This window comes from Coregonus lavaretus (assembly GCF_964263955.1).
Source record: "Coregonus lavaretus genome assembly, chromosome: 14".
Lineage (NCBI taxonomy): Eukaryota > Metazoa > Chordata > Actinopteri > Salmoniformes > Salmonidae > Coregonus > Coregonus lavaretus.
Window position 1 is genome coordinate 11,531,157 of NC_140001.1, and position 24,947 is coordinate 11,556,103.

The 24,947-nt window shown below is 42.5% G+C and overlaps 1 protein-coding gene across 1 annotated transcript in view; it reads right to left on the reverse strand.

The window, feature by feature from the left end:
* LOC311141789 (EGF-like repeat and discoidin I-like domain-containing protein 3) overlaps positions 1-24,947 on the reverse strand; it is a gene marked incomplete at its 5' end in the record, with an annotated part of 80,369 nt that overhangs the window by 14,712 nt on the left and 40,710 nt on the right. The window contains one exon of the mRNA XM_084177247.1: positions 2,411-2,566. Coding sequence (XP_084033373.1) covers positions 2,411-2,566 — 156 coding nt within the window. The remainder of the gene's footprint in view (positions 1-2,410; positions 2,567-24,947) is intronic.

The window sequence follows — 24,947 nt, forward strand, 5'->3', positions numbered from 1 at the left end:
TGGTAGTGTCTGTGTCCATGTCCCTGGTAGTGTCCATGTCCCTGGTAGTGTCTGTGTCCATGTCCCTGGTAGTGTCCATGTTCCTGGTAGTGTCTGTGTCCATGTCCCTGGTAGTGTCCATGTCCCTGGTAGTGTCTGTGTCCATGTCCATGGTAGTGTCTGTGTCCATGTCCCTGGTAGTGTCTTTGTCCCTGTCCCTGGTAGTGTCTGTGTCCATGTCCCTGGTAGTGTCTGTGTCCATGTCCCTGGTAGTGTCTGTGTCCATGTCCCTGGTAGTGTCTGTGTCCATGTCCCTGGTAGTGTCTGTGTCCCTGTCCCTGTTAGTGTCTGTGTCCATGTCCCTGGTAGTGTCTGTGTCCATGTCCCTGGTAGTGTCTGTGTCCCTGTCCCTGGTAGTGTCTGTGTCCATGTCCCTGGTAGTGTCTGTGTCCATGTCCCTGGTAGTGTCTGTGTCCATGTCCCTGGTAGTGTCTGTGTCCATGTCCCTGGTAGTGTCTGTGTCCATGTCCCTGGTAGTGTCCATGTCCCTGGTAGTGTCTTTGTCGATGGGTATCTGTATGCTGACAGAGGCCCCTCCTCTCGGTCTCTGCCACACTGAGGCTCAGGAGGGGAGAGACTTGAAGAGAATATTTACAAGGCTCAGCCACTGTGCCCAGCCAGACTCCCACCCAGACAGAGACACACACACACAAATGTACACACTCTCTCCGTCTTGCACACACACATGCATGAATGTGCACATACAAACACACACACACACACACACACACTAACTCAGATTGTCTCTCAAACAGTCATGCATGAATCCACAGACACACACACAGGGCTCTTAGCCCGACCAACCTCTCCAAGGCTGTGGCGTAACAGGAAAAGCATCTGGAGTCCAGCAGCCTAATGTGTCCTCTAGCATTAAATGCCTGAGAGGAGGAAACACCTTGAAAATGTCTTGATAGGATGTTTTGATAGGATGTTTTGATAGGATGTTTTGTTGTGGATTGCATAGTTTATTAATACTTATTTCATATGTAGCATATGAATGTGCCGTTATATAGTATCACTGTATTCTTAGTCTATGCTTATGGTCACAAATCAGGAACTATAGATTTCAACACAAAAGGCTGCTACGATCTTGACATTGTTTCTTTTACCTCTTCTCTCTCGGTACTGCCAGGTTTGCCAAACGTTTGAAAGTCTTCCAGTGCTCAAAATTGAGATTGGCTGAAAATCTAACTCAGTATGCGGTGGCCCACATCCAAAGATCATCCTGGGCGTTGAAATTATAAACTCCTCAAGCGAGGCATTTAATCAGCGGATGGAGAAGTGTTTTCAGGCATGGGCCGCTAAACTGACGATTTATTGGCACATGAGGGCATAAATTGATGTGTGCCCATTGGAGGGTGATATGTGTCATAACAAGTTACCATCATATATCTGTTTTAGAACCCTTATCTTCGCCATGCTCCCGTTATGAAAGCCTGCTTCAGGAAACAACATTTGACCGTATAAAACAGCTAATTTGATCACTTGCCATTATGCTTATTTGGTGAATTTATGCTTCTGGGAAAATGTAGTTCACTGTATTCTGTTAAACAGAGAATGGAAGCTGCCAGTGTGTTTTACAGGATTAAATAAATCAAGAGATCTCTCTGTGTGTGAGTGTGTGTGTGTGTGTGTGTGTGTGTGTGTTTAGGTGTATGTGTAGGTGTGTTTCCTCCCAGGTTAGCCCTATTCTGACCATCGTAAGTCCCTGAGCAGCAGCACCAGGAAGTCCTTATCTTTAAACAACACAGTGAGAGTAGCAAAGTAAACAGGCCTCCTCTAAAACAACAGGCCAGGTATTGTTGCTGCTCTCCTGATAGCAGGGGGACTGCCACAGCCTCCTTCCCTTCTGCTGGCTGGCGTGGCCGATTGGAACGAACATGTGTACTCTGTTGAAGGACCGCAAACAAATTTTCGGGCAGTGTACCGACCAGAACTACTAGACAACGTGCCCTTATCTGATCCCGGAGACGAGACGGCGGCAGAGAGGCCCCAGCAAGCTGTGCTGGAGCCCGAGATAAGAAGATGCAGTGCTAACACAGAGATGAGACCGGGACGGATCTGGACAACTATAGGCTGCACAACACATTTCTCCATTCGTTCTGCCAATTTGTCATTGTGCTTCTCCATTCATTTACTATTTCATTCAATGGGGTGCTATTCTTGTTTTCATAATGGACATTTTTATTTGGATGCATTTGGGATATTACTGCTGAATGTTGAAATATTATTTGGCTTTTATAACTACTAATATTTCTGCTTGAGTTCTGGTGGATACTGTTTCTTCCATTACTCAGGACATGCAGTGTTTGTGTTCCATGTATTTTTAAGGGAGCTGTTTGGTTATCTTCATGGAGTGTGGATGGCTCACCTTGTCCTTCTTCTGTTTTTCATCTTGATATACGAGCCACCTCTCTCCATCGTTGCTGTAGGCCACCTTGTAGGAGCCAACAAACTGGACATGGCCAAAGTCCTTGGCCCCCTGGGTTATGATGCCGGTGATTTTAGTAGGCAGGAGCATGTCGACCTGAGAGAGACAGAGAGTGAGATAGAGAATGGGGTGGGGTGGAGGGGAGAGAGAAATAAACTTTACTTAGTCACCTCTCCGACTCAGCTAAACGGAAGTGTCAGGGATGCTCAATTTTCGCCTTCCAGTCCGTCAGCATCTTTTCTCTTCTTATCTCCAGAGACGATTTATAAAGACATTGTACATTTGGCTGCAAGAAGTAACCTTCAATTATTCACAGCATATTGAACAACAAGGCCTCTCCTCAGCAGAGCAGAAATCGCCGGCCATAGCAGCTTCTGAGAGCCGGGCAGCATCATTTGGGTAAATTTTTTAATATGCTCTCATTTGTAGCCTGCATCACAGGGCTTGGTAGTAAACAGTGTAGCTGTTACATCATTTACTTGTAAGGTCCAATTATGCTTCATTATTAAGAGCTAACACAACAGTCCATGTTTCTGGCTGTTTTGTTCATCCTGGACTTTAACACGCAATAACAACAGTGTACAGAATGCACCATGACAATCTGTTTCACTATTACCAAGCCATTGCAGGATTCCATGCATTTACCACAAATTAATTAAATGGTTTGTCTGGGTTAGCTTCCCTATATTTATTCTGTGTTGATTATGCTCAATGACTAATGTATGGGAATTCACAATGCCAAAAACATAAATCGTTTGAATTTAAAGTGGAACAACCTGAGCGCAAGGCACATTGAACGTAAGATGGGTATCCCTGGAGTATAAAACTGTGCATTTAGGGAGATCAAGTTATCTACAGTATCTGAGAAGAATTATGGGTGTTTTTGGTTAATTGAGCCTGAATCAGCATAGCTTTGCATCCGAGGAAATAAACAAACCAATGTGTGCATGTGGAGTCCATAATCATTCCAGGTTGCATCCCACAGAGGAACCAGGGAGAAAAACAGGTCATCTTCGGGTCATAAATTGTGCATTCTGTCAAAGATAAGATCCTTTAAATCTCTTACACATGACAATAAAAATACCATCTTAATTCATGGCTTAAGGATCAAAGACTTCATTCATAGCTCATGAAAATTCAAGACTGACATTGCACTCTCAGGCAATGTCTTAGAGAACAACACAGTAACCATGGCTGATGGTTTAAAGGAGGAACCATAACCATAAATACTTTTAGACCACAAATGATCCAGAACTCCAGGGTGGCAGATAGCCTAGTGGTTAAGAGCGTTGGGGCAGTAACTGAACGTTTGCTGGTTTGATTCCCCAAGCCGACTAGGTGAAAAATCTGTTGATATGCACTTGAGCAAGGCACTTAACCCTAGTTGCTCTGGATAAGAGCATCTGCTAAATGTCTAAAATGTAAAAGTCTGCTCTTGATTTGAAAAACACTTGCTGACCACTGTCATCAATCTCTCTGCAGTTGCATGGTGACAAAGTATCAAGACCTAATGTCCATAACATCATGACCGTAACTGTCTTATCAGATCCATGCACAACAACAGTCCCCTGTATGGGGTGAAGAGAGGAAAGGCTGAGTTTTGTCATTGCAGGAAACTAATAACAAATATTGGCAGAGAGAGAACTGCGGTCAAAAAGGAGATAGGGGAAGATCGAATGAGAGAGCTGGATTTCCTGAACTGAATTTACAACATGCAGGAGCACATATATCATCCTGATTAGTCTGGTCAGAGTGAGTATGTGATAGTGTGTGCCAAAACAGAGAGACTTCTCTCTCATGTTCTCAAGACCCTCGCCTGACTCTATGTTACTGTACATCATTCCAGACATTATATTATTATGCATCGCAACACAATTTTACATTCCAGAGCGACTTACAGGAGCAATTAGGGTCCAGGTACGCTGCAGATCTTTCACCTAGTTGACTCCGGGATTCAAACCAGTGACCTTTCGGGTACTGGCCCAACTCTCTTAACTGCTAGGCTACCTGCCGCCCAATACAACATATCACAATGCATTACACACACAAACATGCCTCACTATGGCGCATGATTCACATGAGCCCACATCTCCATAACACCTGTCATGAAGCCCAGCTATTGCTTCAGAGCCTGCCTTCAGTCCTGTTCAACCATCCCAGCTCCTCACATACTTGGGGGTGATTCTCCAGGGATTCACATACGTTTTCACTACATATACCCTGTTGTAGGAGCAGGCAGGCAGGCTCAGGCCTGCTCCCTGACTTTTAAGGAGGAAAAGTCATGGCTTGCTGTCAATCTTTCTGTGCTCTTATAAAACAGAGTTATGTGATATGGAGTAAGCAGCCAGCTCTTGGGGTTCTGAAAACAACATAAAATGGGTTGGCTCTCTGAGGCAGTATGTCAGTTGCACAGCTATGGTCCTAATTTAAGTCTTGGTACAAGGGCACTTTACCTTGAAGTCATGTAGGCAATTATACACATGGGCTTAAATCGTCTGTTATGAATACAGTATTCATGAGATACCTCTTTCAAAACCAGAATTGTACAGACCCTTCACCTCTTTGTTTAATGAAGTGTTCATGTCTGTTTCTGAGGGGGGGGGGGGGGGGGTTTGAGTATGCTTCTATGGTGCATATAAATATGTTTACAGTAACCTCTCTTTTTGTAATTAAAATAATTGCAAACAGCTTCAGAGAGAAACAGCTCATTGAGAAAAGGAGTGACATGTCACATTGTGAGGCTTGATTACCCTCCAAGCAGAGCACAGCGCAGAGGTAATCTCATTCTGGCCAACCAGTCGAGTCTGCCACCAAAACAAAGGCATGCTTGAAGGGGAACCTGTAATTGCTGTCACAGGTAGCGGTCAAAAAATACGACCGCCGCTGGTGCAGCCAGATCCCAACACTTTGATGGCCCAAACCGAATTAAAGGGTGAGATAAGCCTGTTAGAGCCAGGCAACCCCCCCAACCTTCTCCCAACACACTTAACCCTGGCACACCGGAGGCTTTTGAAGTCTTTGCAGCAAGCTCTGGATGGTCGTGGTGGAGAAAGACACACACAAAAAACAATCCCAGCATTCCTTTCTTTCTCTCGCTCCTTCTCATCGGGTGAGTAGAAGACGATACAAGCAATATCTCCCAGAGTATCCCCCCCCCCACCACTCATCCCTCCCCCCAACCACTGTTCTCCTCCATTTCCACCTGTTTCCCCCAACTGCGGAAAACATTTGCGTATTCACAACATTTATTTTGGATAATTAATTAGTGCTGCCCCTGCAACACCTGGGGGTGCTAGAATTCGTGTCATGGCGCTAAGAGGCGACACATGCATATGTTTATCACAGACAAAGAGACAAAGAGAGAGAAAAAGAGGGAAAAGAAGAGAGAAAAGGAAGTGAGAGAAACTCCCTCTTCTGCTCATTAAGATGAACGTCGACGTGTAATATTTGATGTGGTGGTGTTGTCAGAGGGCTGACTGCTGTAGAGGAACACAGTTATCCCCTCTGCTGCTCCATACTATACATCTATAGCAGCAGATAGCAGATAGCTCCCCCTCAAGCTGTGCTGATTTAATTGTGTGTGTTGAAGACTCATTTAATCTACACTGCTCGTATAACCTGACCCAATTTTTACCTGCGGGAAGTGTGCATGTGCGTGTGTGTGTGCCTTGGTTTGTGAGTGTGTGTGTGGAGTGTACACAGGGCACACAGCAAGAGCCAGGTTAGTGTACTGTAAGTACAGTTCGTGCAGGCATGTGGACTGGACAGGATGATATCGTGGCCCATCAACCCCACAACGGGGCCGCCATCGTTAAAGCTTAAAGCAGAGGTGTGAGAAGGAATAGGCCAATTCCCATGGTTTTCCCTAGCGTGACATCTGTGTTCAGAAAACTAGATAGAAGTGTCTCTTACTGTATCTTAGCAAGGGGCCCTGTATTTTAATAAATCATCACAATATCGAGACACGCAAGCACAATGCTGTTGAGTTGCGTAATTATGAAAGGAGAAATGTGTGCGAGTTTCTATATGTCAACTGTTTGAGTCAACACAGATCCCAACCTGTGAATCCCCTTGCATCACACAGAACAGGCTGCAAGCAAACCACGCGGTCTGGGAAAGCCTTTTGAATAGGTCATCATGTTGAGGTTTAAGCTGTTGACCTTATAATCACAGCCTTGGCTCCAACTCCAGGCAGCATTCAGGCCGGCACAACCGGGAGACGCCACATGGGAATATAAGACTGAAACACCTAACACACACACACACATGCACACACAATCCCAACTGTCAACACCTTCCATGACTACTGTTTCCACTTGAGGCGGCAGGATGTCATATCACATAAGGCCTCTGCTGAGCACTGACATAGCAAAAGGCGGGTTCTGTCAATTTAGAAGTGTATACACTTGCGTTACCTTGGGGCCTAACTCACAGTGGATACTAAAGTCTCAGTACTGGCTGTATTGGCTTGAGACAAGCCCCTGCTGGGATGAGCTAAGTGCAAGACATGCAAAGTTCAACACAGAACTTCCTGCTCGCTCTGACAAATCGACCTGTGTGCAATGCTTTTAACGGTGCCACATGTCGCCTCACCCTCCTAGAGCAAAGGTTCAATGACCGTTGTGGCGTGTACCGAATCCACTTTAGGAAAAAAAAGTAATGTCAAGTGTTGAGTGGAAATACTTGGCTATGTTGAGAACATTTTGGAGAGATTTTGGTGACAGCTTCCCAAGCTGGTAAGACTGGTCCAAAGTGAGCTAATACAAGTGTGCATCTTCAAACCAGAGTGGTAGTTTTAAGCCTTACAGTAACAGTGAATTGAAGGACACTACAAAGCAGTCTGAACGTTCGAGCCAATTATTTTCTCATGGCCTTGGGGCCCCCTGTAGCTCAGTTGGTAGAGCATGGCGTTTGCAACGCCAGGGTTGTGGGTTCGATTCCCACGGGGGGCCAGTATGAAAAAATAAATAATTAACCATGTATGCACTCACTAACTGTAAGTCGCTCTGGATAAGAGCGTCTGCTAAATGACTAAAATGTAAAAGTTAGTATGCATCACACTTTATTCATCCTTCCCTCTTTTCCTGACCTGCGTAAAGTACACCTCAACCAACTCTGTTTTGTTCTTTTCCAGAATAACTCCTTTGCTAAACTTAGCACAAACAATTGTCAAAGACTCCAGCCACCCTAGCTATAGACTGTTCTCTCTGCTACTGCACGGCAAGCGGTACCAGCGCACCAAGTCTGGAACCAACAGGACCCTGAACAGCTTCTACCCCCAAGCCATAAGACTGCTAAACAAGACTGCTAAATAGTTAATAAAATGGCTACCCGGACTACCTGCATTTACCCTTTTTTACAATAACTCTCTTGCACTGACTCTATGCACACACACTGGAATCTACCCACACACTCACACATACTTACACTGACACCCCAACACAACATACACAAAACATGCGCACACATGCGTACTGACACCACATACACACTCACACAAACACACAATCTCACACACACACACACACTTTCACACTGCTACTGTCTATGATCTATCTTGTTGCCTAGTCACTCACCTAGTCACTTTACCCCTACCTATGTACATAGCTACCTGAATTACCTCGAACCCCTGCACATCAACTCTGTACTGTTACTCCCTGTATATAGCCATGTTATTACCTCGTACCCCTGCACATCGACTCGGTACTGTTACTCCCTGTATATAGCCATGTTATTACCTCGTACCCCTGCACATCGACTCTGTACTGGTACTTCCTGTATATAACCATGTTATTACCTCGTACCCCTGCACATCGACTCTGTACTGGTACTTCCTGTATATAACCATGTTATTACCTCGTACCCCTGCACATCGACTCTGTACTGGTACTTCCTGTATATAACCATGTTATTACCTCGTACCCCTGCACATCGACTCTGTACTGGTACTTCCTGTATATAACCATGTTATTACCTCGTACCCCTGCACATCGACTCTGTACTGGTACTTCCTGTATATAACCATGTTATTACCTCGTACCCCTGCACATCGACTCTGTACTGGTACTTCCTGTATGTAACCATGTTATTTGTACTCATAATTGTTATTCATTATTCACTGTGTATTTATTCCTTGTCACTATTTTAATTGTTCTATTTGTATCTTTATCTTTACCTCTGCATTGTTGGAAAAGGACTCGTAAGTAAGCGTTTCACTGTTAAATACAATTATATTTTATTTGATGTGAAAAAACTTTATGCTAAATTATGCAGGTGTAAAACTGTTGAGTGCCTTTGAGGAGAGACTACTGAGAATAGAGTGAATTTGACGCAGCACACACAGTTAAAAAGATTTGACAGCTTTTCATTTAGTGGGAGCCTTTTCCCCCCATAAATCATTTAAACCAGCGGGCCCAAGCTAAGTGCTAGAGAAGAAGATTTAAGCATAACTTCATCTGGGCGCCAAAAGACCAAGACAGAATGGATTATAAAAACACAATTAAGGCGGGGGATCAATTTCCAAAAGAAAACTTGGATCAAATCTAGTTGTTAAAATGTAAACATTCTACATCCTTCTGGAAAATAAATTCCATGTTTCTAGGGATGGGATAGAAATAGACTTGTCTCGTTAACTCAAATCAAATGGGGGAAGAAAACAGCCATGGAATCAACCATGCTGACAGATCCTTTAAAGCCCCCATACACATTTTGTAATTGTATTTTTAAATCATTACTGTATGTCTAATAACTCACTGCACTGCCCGTTTAAAGGTATGACAGTGTGAAGGGACTCCATTGGTTCAGTGTGTCATGTCCCATATCTGTTGGAGAGGAGAGAGGGACTCAAATCCATGAGACACATCCATATAATACCTCCTTGCTCCTGAAGTGTGCACTTGTTCACTACTCCCCACACATTTAAAAGCATTGGATTGGTGTAGGCATGGGCTATAGTACCCGTCATTTCCTTTTAAATCCATGAAGGGAAGTAAACAAGTGCACACTTCAGGAGAAAGGAGAGATTATTGGGATGCAGCCATGGTCTTTCAACAGCAGAGAGAACGCTGGGAATTACACCCACTGTGATTCTCATAAATGGCATTTCCGTTGTATTTGGCAGGTGACAGGATTAACACAGGGTTAAGACATTCAGATCAGGTGCAGAGTAGTATCTGTGTTCTCTTCATCTACTATACCGTGAGAAAGGGCAGCCATTTCTTTTGTTCTTAAATTGATTACAAGTTTACTCTACGTTTCTCTTTCCTTAGTGGTCTTTGTGAGTGCTAAAAGTGGCAAGTGTGAAGCATGCACGCACACACGCACGCACACAAACACACACACACATGCGCGCACACACACACACGCACACGCACACGTACACACATACACACACAACACACACACACAAAGACTGTTCACAAACACAAACTGTGAATGCCAAGCAAGGCCTCTAATATGAGCTATACCTAGTTTCCTCTAGTGTTGCACCCTTACTTACAATGGACAGCTCCAAATCAATCATATTATCATCATGTGACTGTCAAGATGCTACATCCACAAGGTGCTCCATCTACTTGGATCTAATAGGAATCTCTGATAGAAAAGCAATGAGATGAGCACATGAATACGAGTCTGGTCTTGGAGTGGGAGATTGGCGTTGATACATGTTGAAACAGCTAGATACAGATGTAGAATGCATAGGAGTCAATCTGGGCAGCACTGATTTGAGTCGAGGCGCCTTCAACCCTTACATTCCTCCAGATCCCTGAGATTAAGACTCTCTCTCTCTGCTGTAAACTCATGAATCAATCATTCAGCGATAAAAAAAAAAATACAAGCATCCAGCATCAGTTGACTGAGAAAAGAGACAGGGGGATGAGGCTGACGTGTGCTAGAAGATAAGAAGAGAGAAGATAATGGAAGGTGAGGTGTAGCATTATCCAGGCTCAAAGGAGGGCTGTTCATTTAAAGATGTGATGGCCGGGGGACACTACAAAGCACCCAATTGAATCAGGGAGGCAGATGGATCTAGCTTCCCCAGAGTAACTTCATTTGGAGGCTAATTGAATAAGCGCGCTAGCTGCTTGGAAACGGAATAAAATAGAGCGAAGTAAGGGCCATATTGGACTGGATTGAAATTAGGCTCCGCCGATAATGCTTTAATTAAAATAGTATCAGATGTGTTTTTCAAATGAGTTTAAGTTACTTCCAAGATATTCCTGGAATCATTAATTCACATCTGATGTTCTAATGATTACAAGAGACAATGACGTTTGGCATTAACAAAGATTCCTGAGCAACAGCTCTTAAATATTTTTCTCAATATTTCTCTACTAAAGACAGACCCCCTGGATAAGAGTATGATGAGGGTATCGAACATGACACACGAGTCTCATTCATAGTTTCGTCCCGTACACTGCCCTGGTGGACCGGTCCACACACCTGCCCTAGAAGGCCAGTCCACACACCTGCCCTAGAAACATATGCATGCGCACGCACGCACGGATACACACACACACACACACACACACACACACGATGCAGGCTCCATATTTCATATTTGCCACTTTCATCGAATATCACAGCTGTGGCTAAATGGTTGTGTGCTTCTCTCTGATTGCATTGGGAACCACCTGGAGATTTTGTATCTGTAACACTCTGTTTCTTCAATTAGTTCAGCAAGGCAACTTGGCCGCAGGTGCTTTTCCTATTGATTCCCTTATATGTTTGGAGTAATAGGACAAATAATGATAAAATGCCAGGTAGCACCGAGAATAAAGAATGCATTTAAACTGATTAGAATTTTGAACGCTCATGGATCCTCAGTCTGCAGGGACAAAATGCCATCATGAATACTTTGGACTAGATCAATATGGAAGGCTAGCAATAGCAATAGTTAGGCTGCAGGGGACTCTGCTGACTGCCTGAGAATACATGACCAGATGCCTACAGTGGTCCCACAGGGGGGCCATCCTGAAGGACACTGAGGACAGATCACCCTTCAACATTCCCAATGGCTTGTAGCGTTCCACATTTTCACCATGCATGTCATTTAATCAAAACACCAGTGTCTTCTTTCTCCCAGACAATCAAAATAAATAATATTTATAGCAGATTGTCTTTTTCTTCTATCAGACAGCTTTTCACTCCTTTGGAGAGAGACATGCTTCATCTCTGAGCTGTGTTCTGCATAAACACTCGAGATGAGATGTGAGTTTCAACCGGGAGGCATTAGAACAGTTCTCCAGTGTAGATGGAAATAAACATCCAGCTAATTTGATTGATTAAAGACATTGAGTTTGTTGTCGGAGCAGTATTGCACCAATTTCATTAGGGAAGCAGTGCCTTGCAGAAGCCTAGTAATTATAATACCCTTCTTTGATTACCGCAAATACATGTGAAGAGGAACAGAGCAGGAATCGATCAAGTATTACTTCTAATTAACGTCCCTGTTTTCTTATACCTTGAGGTTTGTCAGTGTCCCTGGCGTGTTAGGGACCATTGCAGCATGCTTCATTCGCACGTTTCCAGTGATACTTGGAAGTTGTCATAATGATTCTTTCTCAGGATCATGCATTTAAAAAGAGTAAGCATAATGTAAATACTATCTGCAAAAGGTTAATGGTCAATTCAGAATGATCAAGAGGAAGCAGAGAATCAGGACGTAGACTTCAATTGTATGAAATGCCATAGCTACAAAGGATATCAGAGCCTACTAATGTTGGCTAGTGTTCCTTCCTTCACTTTCATGTGTGAAATACATGCCACGCCACGTCAGCTCACTTTTACTTGAATTAGTTACAGAAACACCCTTGTCCTTAAAATACCATTGAGTTGAGCTGGGATACAACGTGCTTCTTTCCTGTCATCAGCATACAGTGCATTCGGAAAGTATTCAGAACCCTTCTCTTTTTCCACATTTTGTTACGTTACAGCCTTATTCTAAAATGGATTAAATAAAAAAAATTCCCCCTCATCAATCTACACACAATATCCCATAATGATAAAGCGAAAAACAGGTTTTAGAATTTATTGCACATTTCTTTGAAAATAAAAACAGAAATACCTTATTTACATATATTTACCCTTTGCTATGAGACTCAAAATTGAGCTAAAGTGCATCCTGTTTCCATTGATCATCCTTGAGATGTTTCTACAACTTGATTGGAGTCCACCTGTGGTAAATTCAATTGATTGGACATGATTTGGAAAGACACACACCTGTCTATATAAGGTCCCACAGTTGACAGTGCATGTCAGAGCAAAAACCAAGCCATGAGGTTGAAGGAATTGTCCTTAGAGCTCCGAGACAGGATTGTGTCGAGGCATAGATCTAGGGAAGGGTACCAAAAATGTCTGCAACATTGAAGGTCCCTAAGAACAAAGTGGCCTCTATCATTCTTAAATGGAAGCAGTTTGGAACCACCAAGACTCTTCCTAGAGCTGGCCGCCCGGCCAAACTGAGCAATCGGGGGAGAAGGGCCTTGGTCAGGGAGGTGACCAAGAACCTGATGGTCACTCTGACAGAGCTCCAGAGTTCCTCTGTGGAGATGGAAGAATCTTCCAGAAGGACAACCATCTCTGCAGCACTCCACCAATTAGGCCTTTATGGTAGAGTGGCCAGATGGAAGCCACTCCTCAATAAAAGGCACATGACAGCCCGCTTGGAGATTGCCAAAAGGCACCTAAAGACTTTCAGACCATGAGAAACAAGATTCTCTGGTCTGATGAAACCAAGATTGAACTCTTTGGCCTGAATGCCAAGCGTCACGTCTGGAGGAAACCTGGCACCATCCCTACGGTGAAGCATGATGGTGGAAGCATCATGCTGTGGGGATGTTTTTCAGCGGCAGATACAGGTGAGCCAAGCTTTTAGCATCATACCCAAGAAGACTCTAGGCTGTAATCGCTGCCAAAGGTGCTCCAACAAAGTACTGAGTAATGGGTCTGAATACTTATATAAATGTGAAATTTCAGTTTTATATTTTTTATACATTTGCAAAAATGTCTAAAAACCTGTTTTTTTCTTTGTTATTATGGGGTATTGTGTGTAGATTGTTAAGGAAAAAAAAAACAATTTAATCAATTTTAGAATAAGGCTGTAACGTAACAAAATGTGGAAAAAGTCAAGTCTGAATACTTTCCGAACGCACTGTATTTGCTGCCAAAAAATATGCAGTCATATTATAAATAGCCTGCAGGTTCCAAACTCAATTCCTCTGCCTAAACTAATCTGATTCAATTTACATCACCTGCCAAGCATATTATGAGCAGAGCATTAAAGAAGATTACAGCACTGTTTTCATTGCAACTTGACTTAGTCTTTATAACCCTGCCATTAATTCTGTTGTTCTCTTTCTTCGGTCTGTTGGAGTCCGTAGCGGTGAAACCAACACATCCGTTTGCCATATTACAACAACAAAGATGTTACTTCAAACAATGAACACTGTTTCATTTCCCTCTGACATCATTGCATATCATTGCACGCACGATAGAACCACAAAGTATGTACACATTTTTTTTTACCACGACACTGGAGCTCCTCTTCTCTGTGTGGCCCTTTCCTGCAGTCATATGACTTAGTGGCCTCAAGGCCTATAATATTTTTCATAATTTCGTAATGAATAAACATCATATACACTTCCAGTCAAAAGTTTGGACACACCTACTCATTCAAGGGTTTTTCTTTATTTTTACTCATTTATTTTCTACATTGTAGAATAATAGTGAAGACATCAAACCTATGAAATAACCATATGAAATCATGTAGTAACCAAAAAAGTGTTAAACAAATTATAAATATATTTAATATTTGAGATTCTTCAAAGTAGCCACCCTTTGCCTTGATGACAGCTTTACACACTCTTAGCATTCTCTCAACCAGCTTCATGAGGTAGTCACCTGGAATGCATTTTAATTAACAGGTGTGCTTTGTTAAAAGTTAATATGTGGAATTTATTTCCTTCTTAATGCGTTTGAGCCAATCAGTTGTGTTGTGACAAGGTAGGGTTGTATACAGAAGATAGCCCTATTTGGTAAAAGACCAAGTCCATATTATGGCAAGAACAGCTCAAATAAGCAAAGAGAAATGACAGTCCATCATACTTTAAGACAATCTGGAAAATGTCAAGAACTTTAAACGTTTCTTCAAGTGCAGTCGCAAAAACCATCAAGCGCTATGATGAAACTGGCTCTCATGAGGACCACCACAGGAAACGAAGACCCAGAGTTACCTCTGCTGCAGAGGATAAGTTCATTAGAGTTAACAGCACCTCAGATTGCAGCCCAAATAAATACTTCACAGAGTTCAAGTAACAGACACATCTCAACATCAACTGTTCAGAGGAGAATCAGGCCTTCATGGTAAAATTGCTGCAAAGAAACCATTACTAAAGGACACCAATAAGAAGAAGAGACTTGCTTGGGCCAAGAAACACGAGCAATGGACATTAGACCAGTGGAAATCTGTCCTTTGATCTGATGAGTCCAAATTTGAGATTCTTGGTTCCAACTGCCGTGTCTTTGTGAGACGCAGAGTAGGCGAACGGATGATCTCCGCATGTGTGGTTCCCACCGTGAAGCATGGAGGAGGTGGTGTGATGGTGTGGGGGTGCTTTGCTGGTGACACTGTCAGTGATTTATTTAGAATTCAAGGCACACTTAACCAGCATGGCTACCACAGCATTCTGCAGCGATACGCCATCACATCTGGTTTGCGCTTAGTGGGTATATCATTTGTTTTTCAACAGGACAATGAACCAACACACCTCCAGGCTGTGTAAGGGCTATTTGACCAAGAAGGAGAGTGATGGAGTGCTGCATCAGATGACCTGGCCTCCACAATCACCCAACCTCAACCCAGTTCAGATGGTTTGGGATGAGTTGGACTGCAGAGTGAAGGAAAAGCAACCAACAAGTGCTCAGTACATGTGGGAACTCCTTCAAGACTGTTGGAAAAGCATTCCTCATGAAGCTGGTCTAGAGAATGCCAAGAGTGTGCAAAGCTGTCATCAAGGCAAAGGGTGGCTCCTTTGAAATATCTCAAATATAAAATATATTTTGATTTGTTTAACACTTTTTTGGTTACTACATGATTCCATATGTGTTATTTCATAGTTTTGATGTCTTCACTATTATTCTACAATGTAGAACATAGTAAAAAATTAAGAAAAACCCTTGAATGAGTAGGTGTGTCCAAACTTTTGACTTGTACTGTTAATATATATATATATATATATATATATATATATATATATATATATATATATATATTTACAAATAAATATATGGGGGATTGGAAATGATGCAGACAATTACATTGATGGAAGCTACAATCTATCTGCATTATTAAAGCTGATCTACCCCCATCCGTCATCCAATCATTGCCTTGTTTTGAAGCTGTTTATCATCCATTTCTGCTCCAATTCCCTGCTGGACCGGATCCCTTTGCACTCTGACAACTATGACAGAGCGGCCTTTGGTCCCTAACCCCATTATGACACACATTACTCTGTCAGGATCACGGTCCAACCTGCTAGATGAGCAAGTAACCAGCAGGGCAGTTGTACAGCTACGGCTGTAGTTACTACATTACACTCTTAGAAAAAGGGTTCCAAAAGGGTTCTCTGGCTGTCCCCATAGGATAACCCTTTTGGGTTCCATGTAGAACCCTATGTGGAAACGGTTCCGAATGGAACTCAAAAGGGTTCTACCTGGAACCAAAAAGGGTTCTTCAAAGAGTTCTCCTATGGGGACAGTTGAAAAACCCTTTTAGGTTCTAGATCCTTTTTTTCTAAGAGTGTAGCATAGTGACTCACTGATAAGTGACTAAGACAGTGCGCTGTGTTGAATATTATCAGAGACCAGTTACACACAGGCCCAACTGGTTCTCTCTCAAAGTTTCCATGCAGAAGTCGTCGTCGTCGTCCCACCCCTCCTCCCCATCATCAGAGCTGGGTATAATTATCAGGGTGCCACAGACAATCAACACACATATTTATCACTGTACTGGAGATAATTAGCTGTGAAAACGAAGGGGCCAAGGGATGACAAACGAGCAGGCGAAATGGGATTTATTTTATAGCTTGTTTATAACCTTTGCAGGTTATTGAGACCAGAATAAATGGAAACATCCCATCTGAAGTAGCATGACGACCCAGAGATTGTGCAGGTGGTTCTGCACGATTACTGGATGACAAATGTCCTCGTAGCAGTCTGGTAAAGTGTTTTGTTATGCCAGTTGATTAACTCATAAACAACTCAAAGCACTACAGCGATGTTACAAGAGAGGCCGTGTTTTGTTCTTAAATATTGCAAAGTAACAAAACCTTTAAACTCCAACAAATGTAAAAGAAAGAAATCCACTGCAAATTCTTGTCTGTATGAAGCAAGCTCTACAGATCCGGTCTACTTCAAAAGAAAGATAGAGGAATGAGCCCTAGCATCAATCAGTCCTGCCTTATAGCGGAGTGGCTTGGGAGAACCACCCTCTGTATAAATGAATGATATGGACCCATTGATTCTTGAAGAATATAACTTATAAATGCCTCATGAGCTTAGTTCAACTGTCGTATCCCATCAGAACCCAAAAAATTACCTTGTTTTGCAAACAAAGTAAATGTAAACACATACTGTACAGGGTTAAAATTATAATGTTGATGTCATGGATGGTCAGTCCTTGCATCTATAGCTCTGTCTCCAGCCCCCTCCCTCAGCTTTTTACCGAAAAAAGGGCGGGGAGGACGCTTTGTTATTGTTTCTACTGCTGATTGCCGATTTAACATGCTAGCCCAGTGCGTAAATTCACCCCAACACAGTTTCCAATAAATACTTTTTTCTATATATTTCAGGCTGCCAGAGCAGAGCAGGAATACCACATGTAAGTATGGCTGAGAAGTTAACATCATATCTCCACAACATGGTCCAAGGCGGTAACTCCCTCTCACAGGGCTCTCTGGGACATCCAAAGGGGGCTTGTATTGCGTTTAATCCTCCTTGCAGAGTAAAAAGACAACACCGAACCACCAGAGCAGCGCTCACAGGCCATATTTCATCTCTCTGCCTGTGCCACAGGGACATGTAAGCTTATAAGAGAGGCTGGGTAGAGGGACTTAAATCTGGTCTACTGAGGTGAAAGTAATTTTTTTACAGTCCTCTGGTTCCTCACTTACAGTGGCGAGGTGCTGCTTCCTATTTAGAAGTACTATTTTACACAGGAAAACAATCATGTTGGGAAGGGTGAGCTTATTTTGAAATGTAAAAACTGTCCGTTATGAGGTCCCAACATCTATTAGTAAACCAAGTTTGAATTCCTGTTTGTCTTCATAGGAGAATACACAAGACATTGAGAATACAGTAGATACAGACCACATTTTGTTGTGTTATAGACTGAATTTGAAATAGATTACATTTAGATTGTGTGTAACTGGCCTAAACACAATATCCCATAATGTCAAAGTGAAATTATGTTTAAAAAAATATTTACTAAAGTCTGAAAAGTCTTGAGTTGACAAGGGCGGCAGGTAGCTTAGTGGTTAAGAGCGTTGTGTCAGTAACCGAAAGGTCCCTGGTTCTAATCCCTGAGCTGACTAGGTCAAAAATCTGTCGATGTGCCCTTGAGCAAGGCACTTAACCCTAATTGCTCCAGTATAAGAGTGTCTGTTAAATGACTAAAATGTAAGTGTTCCACCACTTTCTTATGGCAAGCCTAAATAAGTTCATGAGTAAAAAAAATCTTAACAAGTCACGTCATAAGTTGTATGGACTCACTATGTGTGCAATAATAGTGTTTAACGTATTTGAATGACTACCTCATCTCTGTACCCCACACATACAATTATCTGTAAGGTCCCTCAGTCAAGCAGTGAATTTCAACCACAAAGACCAGGGAGGTTTTCCATGCCTCGCAAAGAAGGGCACCTATTGGTAGATACAAATACAAATAAAGCAGACATTGAATATCCCTTTGAGCATGGTGAAGTTATTAATTACACTTTGGATGGTGTATCAATACACCCAGTCACTACAAAGATACAGGCGTCCTTCCTAACTCAAAATGCTTGTTGAAATTCTCGATTATTGTAGATTTATCGGTGGTGATAGTGTTTCCTAGCCTCAGTGCAGTGGGCAGCTGGGAGGAGGTGATCTTATTCTCCATGGACTACAGTGGCCAAAACCTTTTTGGAGTTGGTGCTACAGGATGCAAATTTCTGTTTGAAAAAGCTAGCCTTTGCTTTCCTAACTGCTTGTGTATATTGGTTCCTAACTTCCCTGAAAAGTTGCATATCACAGGGGCTATTCGATGCTAATGCAGTACGCCACAGGATGTTTTTGTGCTGGTCAAGGGCACTCAAGTCTGAGGAGAACCAGGGGCTATATCTGTTCTTAGTTCTGAATTTTTTGAACGGGGCGTGCTTATTTAAGATTGAGAGGAAAGCACTTTTAAAGAACAACCAGGCATCCTCTACTGACAGAATGAGATCGATATCCATCCAGGATACCTGGGCCAGGTCAATTAGGAAGGCCTGCTCGCTAAAGTGTTTTAGGGAGCGTTTGACAGTGATGAGGGGTGGTCGTTTGACCGCGGACCCGTTACGGACGCAGGTAATAAGGCAGTGATCGCTGAGATCCTGGTTGAAGACAGCGGAGGTGTATTTAGAGGTTAAGTTAGTCAGGATGATATCTATGAGGGTGCCCATGTTTACGGATTTAGGTTTGTACCTGGTAGGTTCCTTGATAATTTGTGTGAGATTGAGGGCATCTAGTTTGGATTGAAGGATGGCCGGGGTGTTAAGCATATCCCAGTTTAGGTCACCAAGCAGTACGAACTCTGAGGATAGATGGGGGGCAATCAATTCACATATGGTGTCCAGGGCACAGCTGGGGGCTGAGGGGGGTCTGTAGCAAGTGGCAACAGTGAGAGACTTATTTCTGGAAAGGTGGATTTTTAGAAGTAGGAGCTCAAACTGTTTGGGCACAGACCTGGATAGTATGATAGAGCTCTGCAGGCTATCTCTACAGTAGATTGCAACTCCACCCCCTTAAATTGTATAATAAGAACTAACTGGAACAGCAATAGGCAAGGCCTATTGACATGGGAGAGAGGCATAAAGCAATCACAGGTGTTATTAGAGACAACAACTGGTAATGGCGATGAAAGTTTGGGCTGAGGCTAAACAGATAAACAGGACAAGGTACTGTGTAAAGGAACAGTCCAGCAGGCATCAGCAGTGCAGCTGAGTGATCATACGTTCCAGTGAACAGCAATATGTGAGTCCGAGAGCAGTTCGAATTGGTGCTAAAGCACAGCGAGCAGGAAGCACGGCTGTTGTTTGCGTGTGCTAGCGGGCCGGGGCTAGCAGATGGATCTTCGTGGTCGTCGCAACGGGAAGCCTGTTGAAACCACAGATGATTACGTCGGCAGACCAGTCGTGATGGATCGGCGGGGCTCCATGTCGACTCTAGGAGGTCCCGTCCGGTTGACAGAGAGGTAGATAGCCGGGAGATGTGCCTGACTCGAGGCTAGCTCAAGGCTGATTAGCCAACAACAACATCCATTTGGTTGCAGCTAGCTAGTTGCGATGATCAGGTGTTAAAGGTCCAGTGATTTAGTGATTCCGGCAGAAAATCCGATATGTTCTGGGTCGATAACGCGCTGTGCAGACAGTGCAGACTGATCACACACAACAAAGAACACGACTGCACTGCTACGCCATCTTGGAACATCATATACTGAAGTTGCTTACCAAGACGTCATTGAATGTTCCTAAGTGGCCTAGTTACCGTTTTGAATTAAATCGGCTTGAATATCTATGGCAAGAACTAACTTGACAGAGCTTGAAGAATTTTACAAATAATAATGTGCAAATATTGTACAATCCAGGTGTGTGACGCTCTTAGAGACTTACCCAGAAAGACTCACTGCTGTAATAGCTGCCAAAGGTGATTCTAACATGTATTGACTCAGGGGTGTGAATACTTATGTAAATCCGTATATGTAAAATTTAATTTTCAATCAATTTGAAAACATTTCTAAAAACATGTTTTTACTTTGTCATTATGAGGTATCGTGTGTATGGGTGAGAGAAAAAAAATATGTTTAATAAATTTTGTATTCAGGTTGTAACACAACAGAATGTGGAATAAGTCAAGCGGCATGAATACTTTCTGAATGCACTGTATAAATGTGTGTGTGTGTTAGTGTTGCACGGTACACTGAAACTTCACTTCACTTCGTCTCCCCCGCCTCACGTCTCTCCCAGTCAAGATCATCTTTGCTCGAGCCTCGAACTGACTTTGTGTGTGAATGACATCATGGGTCTTAAAGAGACAATGAGCACATTTATAAAATAAGAGATTGCTTATTCTATGCATGATCAGTCCAATAATATGAGTCACAAATGCAAGGTAAGCAGAATCTTTTTCATCTGCAGCCTCATGAAAACAAGCTCAATAGCTCAATGCATGCACACACTCCTATTGAATATACATTCACCTGTATTGTGAATAGGCCTAGGCTACATCTTAATTTATCCAGTTTACCAATAGAGATTTACCATTCAAATAAATTATTACCATCGTGGTGTTATGTAGTTAGATTCGTAAAAACCAAAGTCAAATTGATTGCATTATTATATAATTGATTCATTAATGCATAGATTCCAAAATTTAAAAAAATTATAATGTAATGATATTGAACTCAAAAGATCTGTCTGGATCAAATGACATTCTGTGACTTTGGCTAATACGCCTTATTTTTTTGCTGTGGTATGGTTTGGTATTGTTTTGGTATAAGTATCGTGACGATATCGAGTATCGTGATACTAAACCTGGAATTGGTTTTGAAGTCAGAATTCTGGTATCGTGAAAAAACTAGTCTGTGTGCGTGTGTGTGAGTGTGTGTGTGTGTGTGCATGCTAAAGGGTATTTTAAAAGGGGTGGGGGGGGTCTAACTAACTGAGAAATAATGCATAACAGGTCCATCTGAACTGGACACCTGACAGTGAGAAAGAACTAAAGGGGAAGCTCCAGGAAAGTTTCAAACAGTGTTGAGTAAGAGTTAAAAACACACACCCTCCATTATGGAAACAGCAGGGGAGGGACGCCTGTAGAATGCATGTCTTTATGAAGTGCTCTGGACCTACAAAATTAGGTTTCCGAACAAACATCAGAACAATGACACCACCACATGATCTGTGTTTGATGATCTCACAACACAGTGGTGGCTTGTCTGTGCAACACACGATTAACTAGGGCCTGGCTTGTATATCATAGTCTACACAGACATCTGTTAGTCTGTGTCGCTTAGGTTAAGATCTTAAACATAATGGTGTTATAATGTTTTCTGTGTTTGTGTTGCCATAGCAGAATCTCCCTCTGTCTTATGGATTTGAGTGATGGCAATGTTTAACTTCCTGTGGATATGAGAGGAGTGCATTCCCACAGCTTCAAGCATTCTGCTCAGTCACTTCGTAACAATAATGATTACAACACTTTTCTCACCACTGGGCTCCTCAATACGCTGTATGACCAGTTAAAGTATGGAGAGAAGTAGTGGAAAGCAATGCTGGGGTACGGAGAGAAGGAGGGAGTTTGGTTAGACAAATGGGATGACATTATGTCATGGGAGGCTGTTCTTGGATTGCTACACTACTACAGTCTCTCTCCTCACCAAATTATCTGTATGGGTGACTCTGTGAAAAAGATGCTTTCATAACCTTTCACTATTCCCAAGCAACTTGAGTCAAGACCCGAAGATATTTAGATGTTTTTTTCAATAACAAACTGGTAACTAGAAAGCATTCTGTCGCTTGTCTAATATACTGTAAGATACATAGGCACAATGAGACAAGGACAAAGAAAGCCAAACTCAAATGTGCATTCTGAATAATGACACTAGTCCAGCATAAAGCCCAGTTTACATTCAGACAACCAATGGACTATCAGAAGTTAAGAGGCAGAGTTGAAGCACTCCATTCCTCCTTTGTTCATCTCTTTAGGATAACCAGCCAAAGTCTTACTACTGCTCTAACAATACTTGCCAGAAGTTCCATATGTATTCTGTGCTGTAGCAGGGACATTGTGAAACTTGAAAAGAACAGTGTCTGGAATTTTCCCTTTGCTATATGGACTTGATAATGTGCATAATTAATGAATCAGCTTATGCCAGCTGGAACGCTTGGCAGCTCGTTTCGACGGCTTCCAGCTTCTGTCTTGGAAACATCTTGACAGATTATATTTCAGGCTCCTCATGTGTAATCGCATCTCCCTCAAGGCGTGAATAGATTAAGCAACACATATACAGAAGAGGTAGCTCGTTTTTATATTTTATGCTGTCTTGAAAAACAAATTACAAAAATAGTTTTCATTAATATGTAATTTGGAATTATTGATATAATCAAAAAAAAGTTGCACTCACACACTCAGGTAGGGAAAAGGGAAACAATGAGTATAGACTGTCCCCATGTAATATCTACATACACATTTCTTTGTTATTTTTTTGACAGGCTTTCTAGTTACAATGTTATCTTTCACAAAACATGTTAATACAATCTATTTAAAAACCTGAGGAAAAAATAAGCTTAACAACTTGGGCAATTGGACAGGAGAGGAGTTCTCAATCTCAGGTAAACTCTAAAAGTGCTGGTTACAACGTTGATCGTGATAGCACATAAAGTTCATCTGTTAATGTTCACCTCACGTCAATTGATAACATGTGGCGGAAAACGTGTGGTCATTTACAACAAATGCCAGACCAGGTGGCAATAAAACACAGGACTAGAGTTAAAACAATATGTGGGAAAACTGTATATTCTCTGCCGTTAATATGGCAGTAAACATTTGGTTTATGTGTTATCCAAATGTGTGGGTGAACGAACAGGATGAGATCAATGGAAAATTCATTACAATTCAAACCAACCCCCTCTGCCCTTTCTCACAATGGTTCTAGATCAACTTTGTCTCCATCTGTTATCAGCTAAGTATAATACTCTTGTGGATTATAATACTCTTGTGGATTAGAAATTCAGTTTTGTCAATCAAAATGCTACAGTACTTCACACACATTAACCCATAACCAGGGGCGCAATTTTGGTTTTAGAAGTGGGGGGAACATTATTATTTTTGTTTTAATCCAGTCGGATAAACACTCCAAACAGCCTACCCGACCACTCGGAGGATTCCGAAAGGTCCTAAAGCACACCGTTGCCTAGTTCTGTATCACATTCCAATGATAAAACTGGGGAGGACAAAAATGCAATTTCAGAATGTGGGGGGGACATGTCCCCCCTGTCCCCAGTGAAAGTTGCACCCCTGCCCACAACTGCCCATCAAAACCTGCCTGCTGTTCTCACCTCATCACTGTAAATGGTGAAGGATTAGGGGGTGGTGGGTAAAGTTGAGGGGTGAGGCGCAGGTGCATGGCCAGCTGGCTAAGTGAATGGTGCTTGTGCACAGAAGACCATACAGGTTATCTATACAGTGCATTCGGAAAGTATTCAAACCCCTTGACTTTGTCCACATTTTGTTACATCACAGCCTTGTTCTAAAGGATGAAATAAAAATTATTCCTCATCAATCTACACACAATACCCCATAATGACAAAGTGAAAACAGTTTTGTAGAAATGTTTGCAAATGTATTAAAAATAAAGAACAGAAATACCTTATTTACATAAGTATTCAGAGCCTTTGATATGAGACTCGAAATTGAGCTCAGGTGAATCCTGTTTCCATTGATCATCCTTGAGATGTTTCTACAACTTGATTGGAGTCCACCTGTGGTAAATTCAATTGATTGGACATGATTTGGAAAGACACACACCTGTCTATATAAGGTCCCACAGTTGACAGTGCATGTCAGAGCAAAAACCAAGCCATGAGGTTTAAGGAATTGTCTGTAGAGCTCCAAGTCGGGATTGTGTCGAGGCACAGATCTGGGTAAGGGTACCAAAACATTTCTGCAGCATTGAAGGTCCCCAAGAACACAGTGGCCTCCATCATTCTTAAATGGAAGCAGTTTGGAACCACCAAGACTCTTCCTAGAGCTGGCCGCCCGGCCAAACTGAGCAATCGGGAGAGAAGGGCCTTGGTCAGGGAGGTGACCAAGAACCCGATGGTCACTCTGACAGAGCTCCAGAGTTCCTCTGTGGAGATGGGAGAACCTTCCACAAGGACAACCATCTCTGCAGCACTCCACCAATTAGGCCTTTATGGTAGAGTGGCCAGATAGAAGCCACTCCTCAGTAAAAGGCACATGACAGCCTGCTTGGAGTTTGCCAAAAGGCATCTAAAGGACTCCCAGACAATGAGAAACAAGATTCTCTGGTCTGATGAAACCAAGATTGAACTCTTTGGCCTGAATACCAAGCGTCACATCTGGAGGAAACCTGGCACCATCCCTACGGTGAAGCATGGTGGTGGCAGCATCATGCTGTGGGGATATTTTTCAGCGGCAGGGACTGGGAGACTAGTCAGGATCG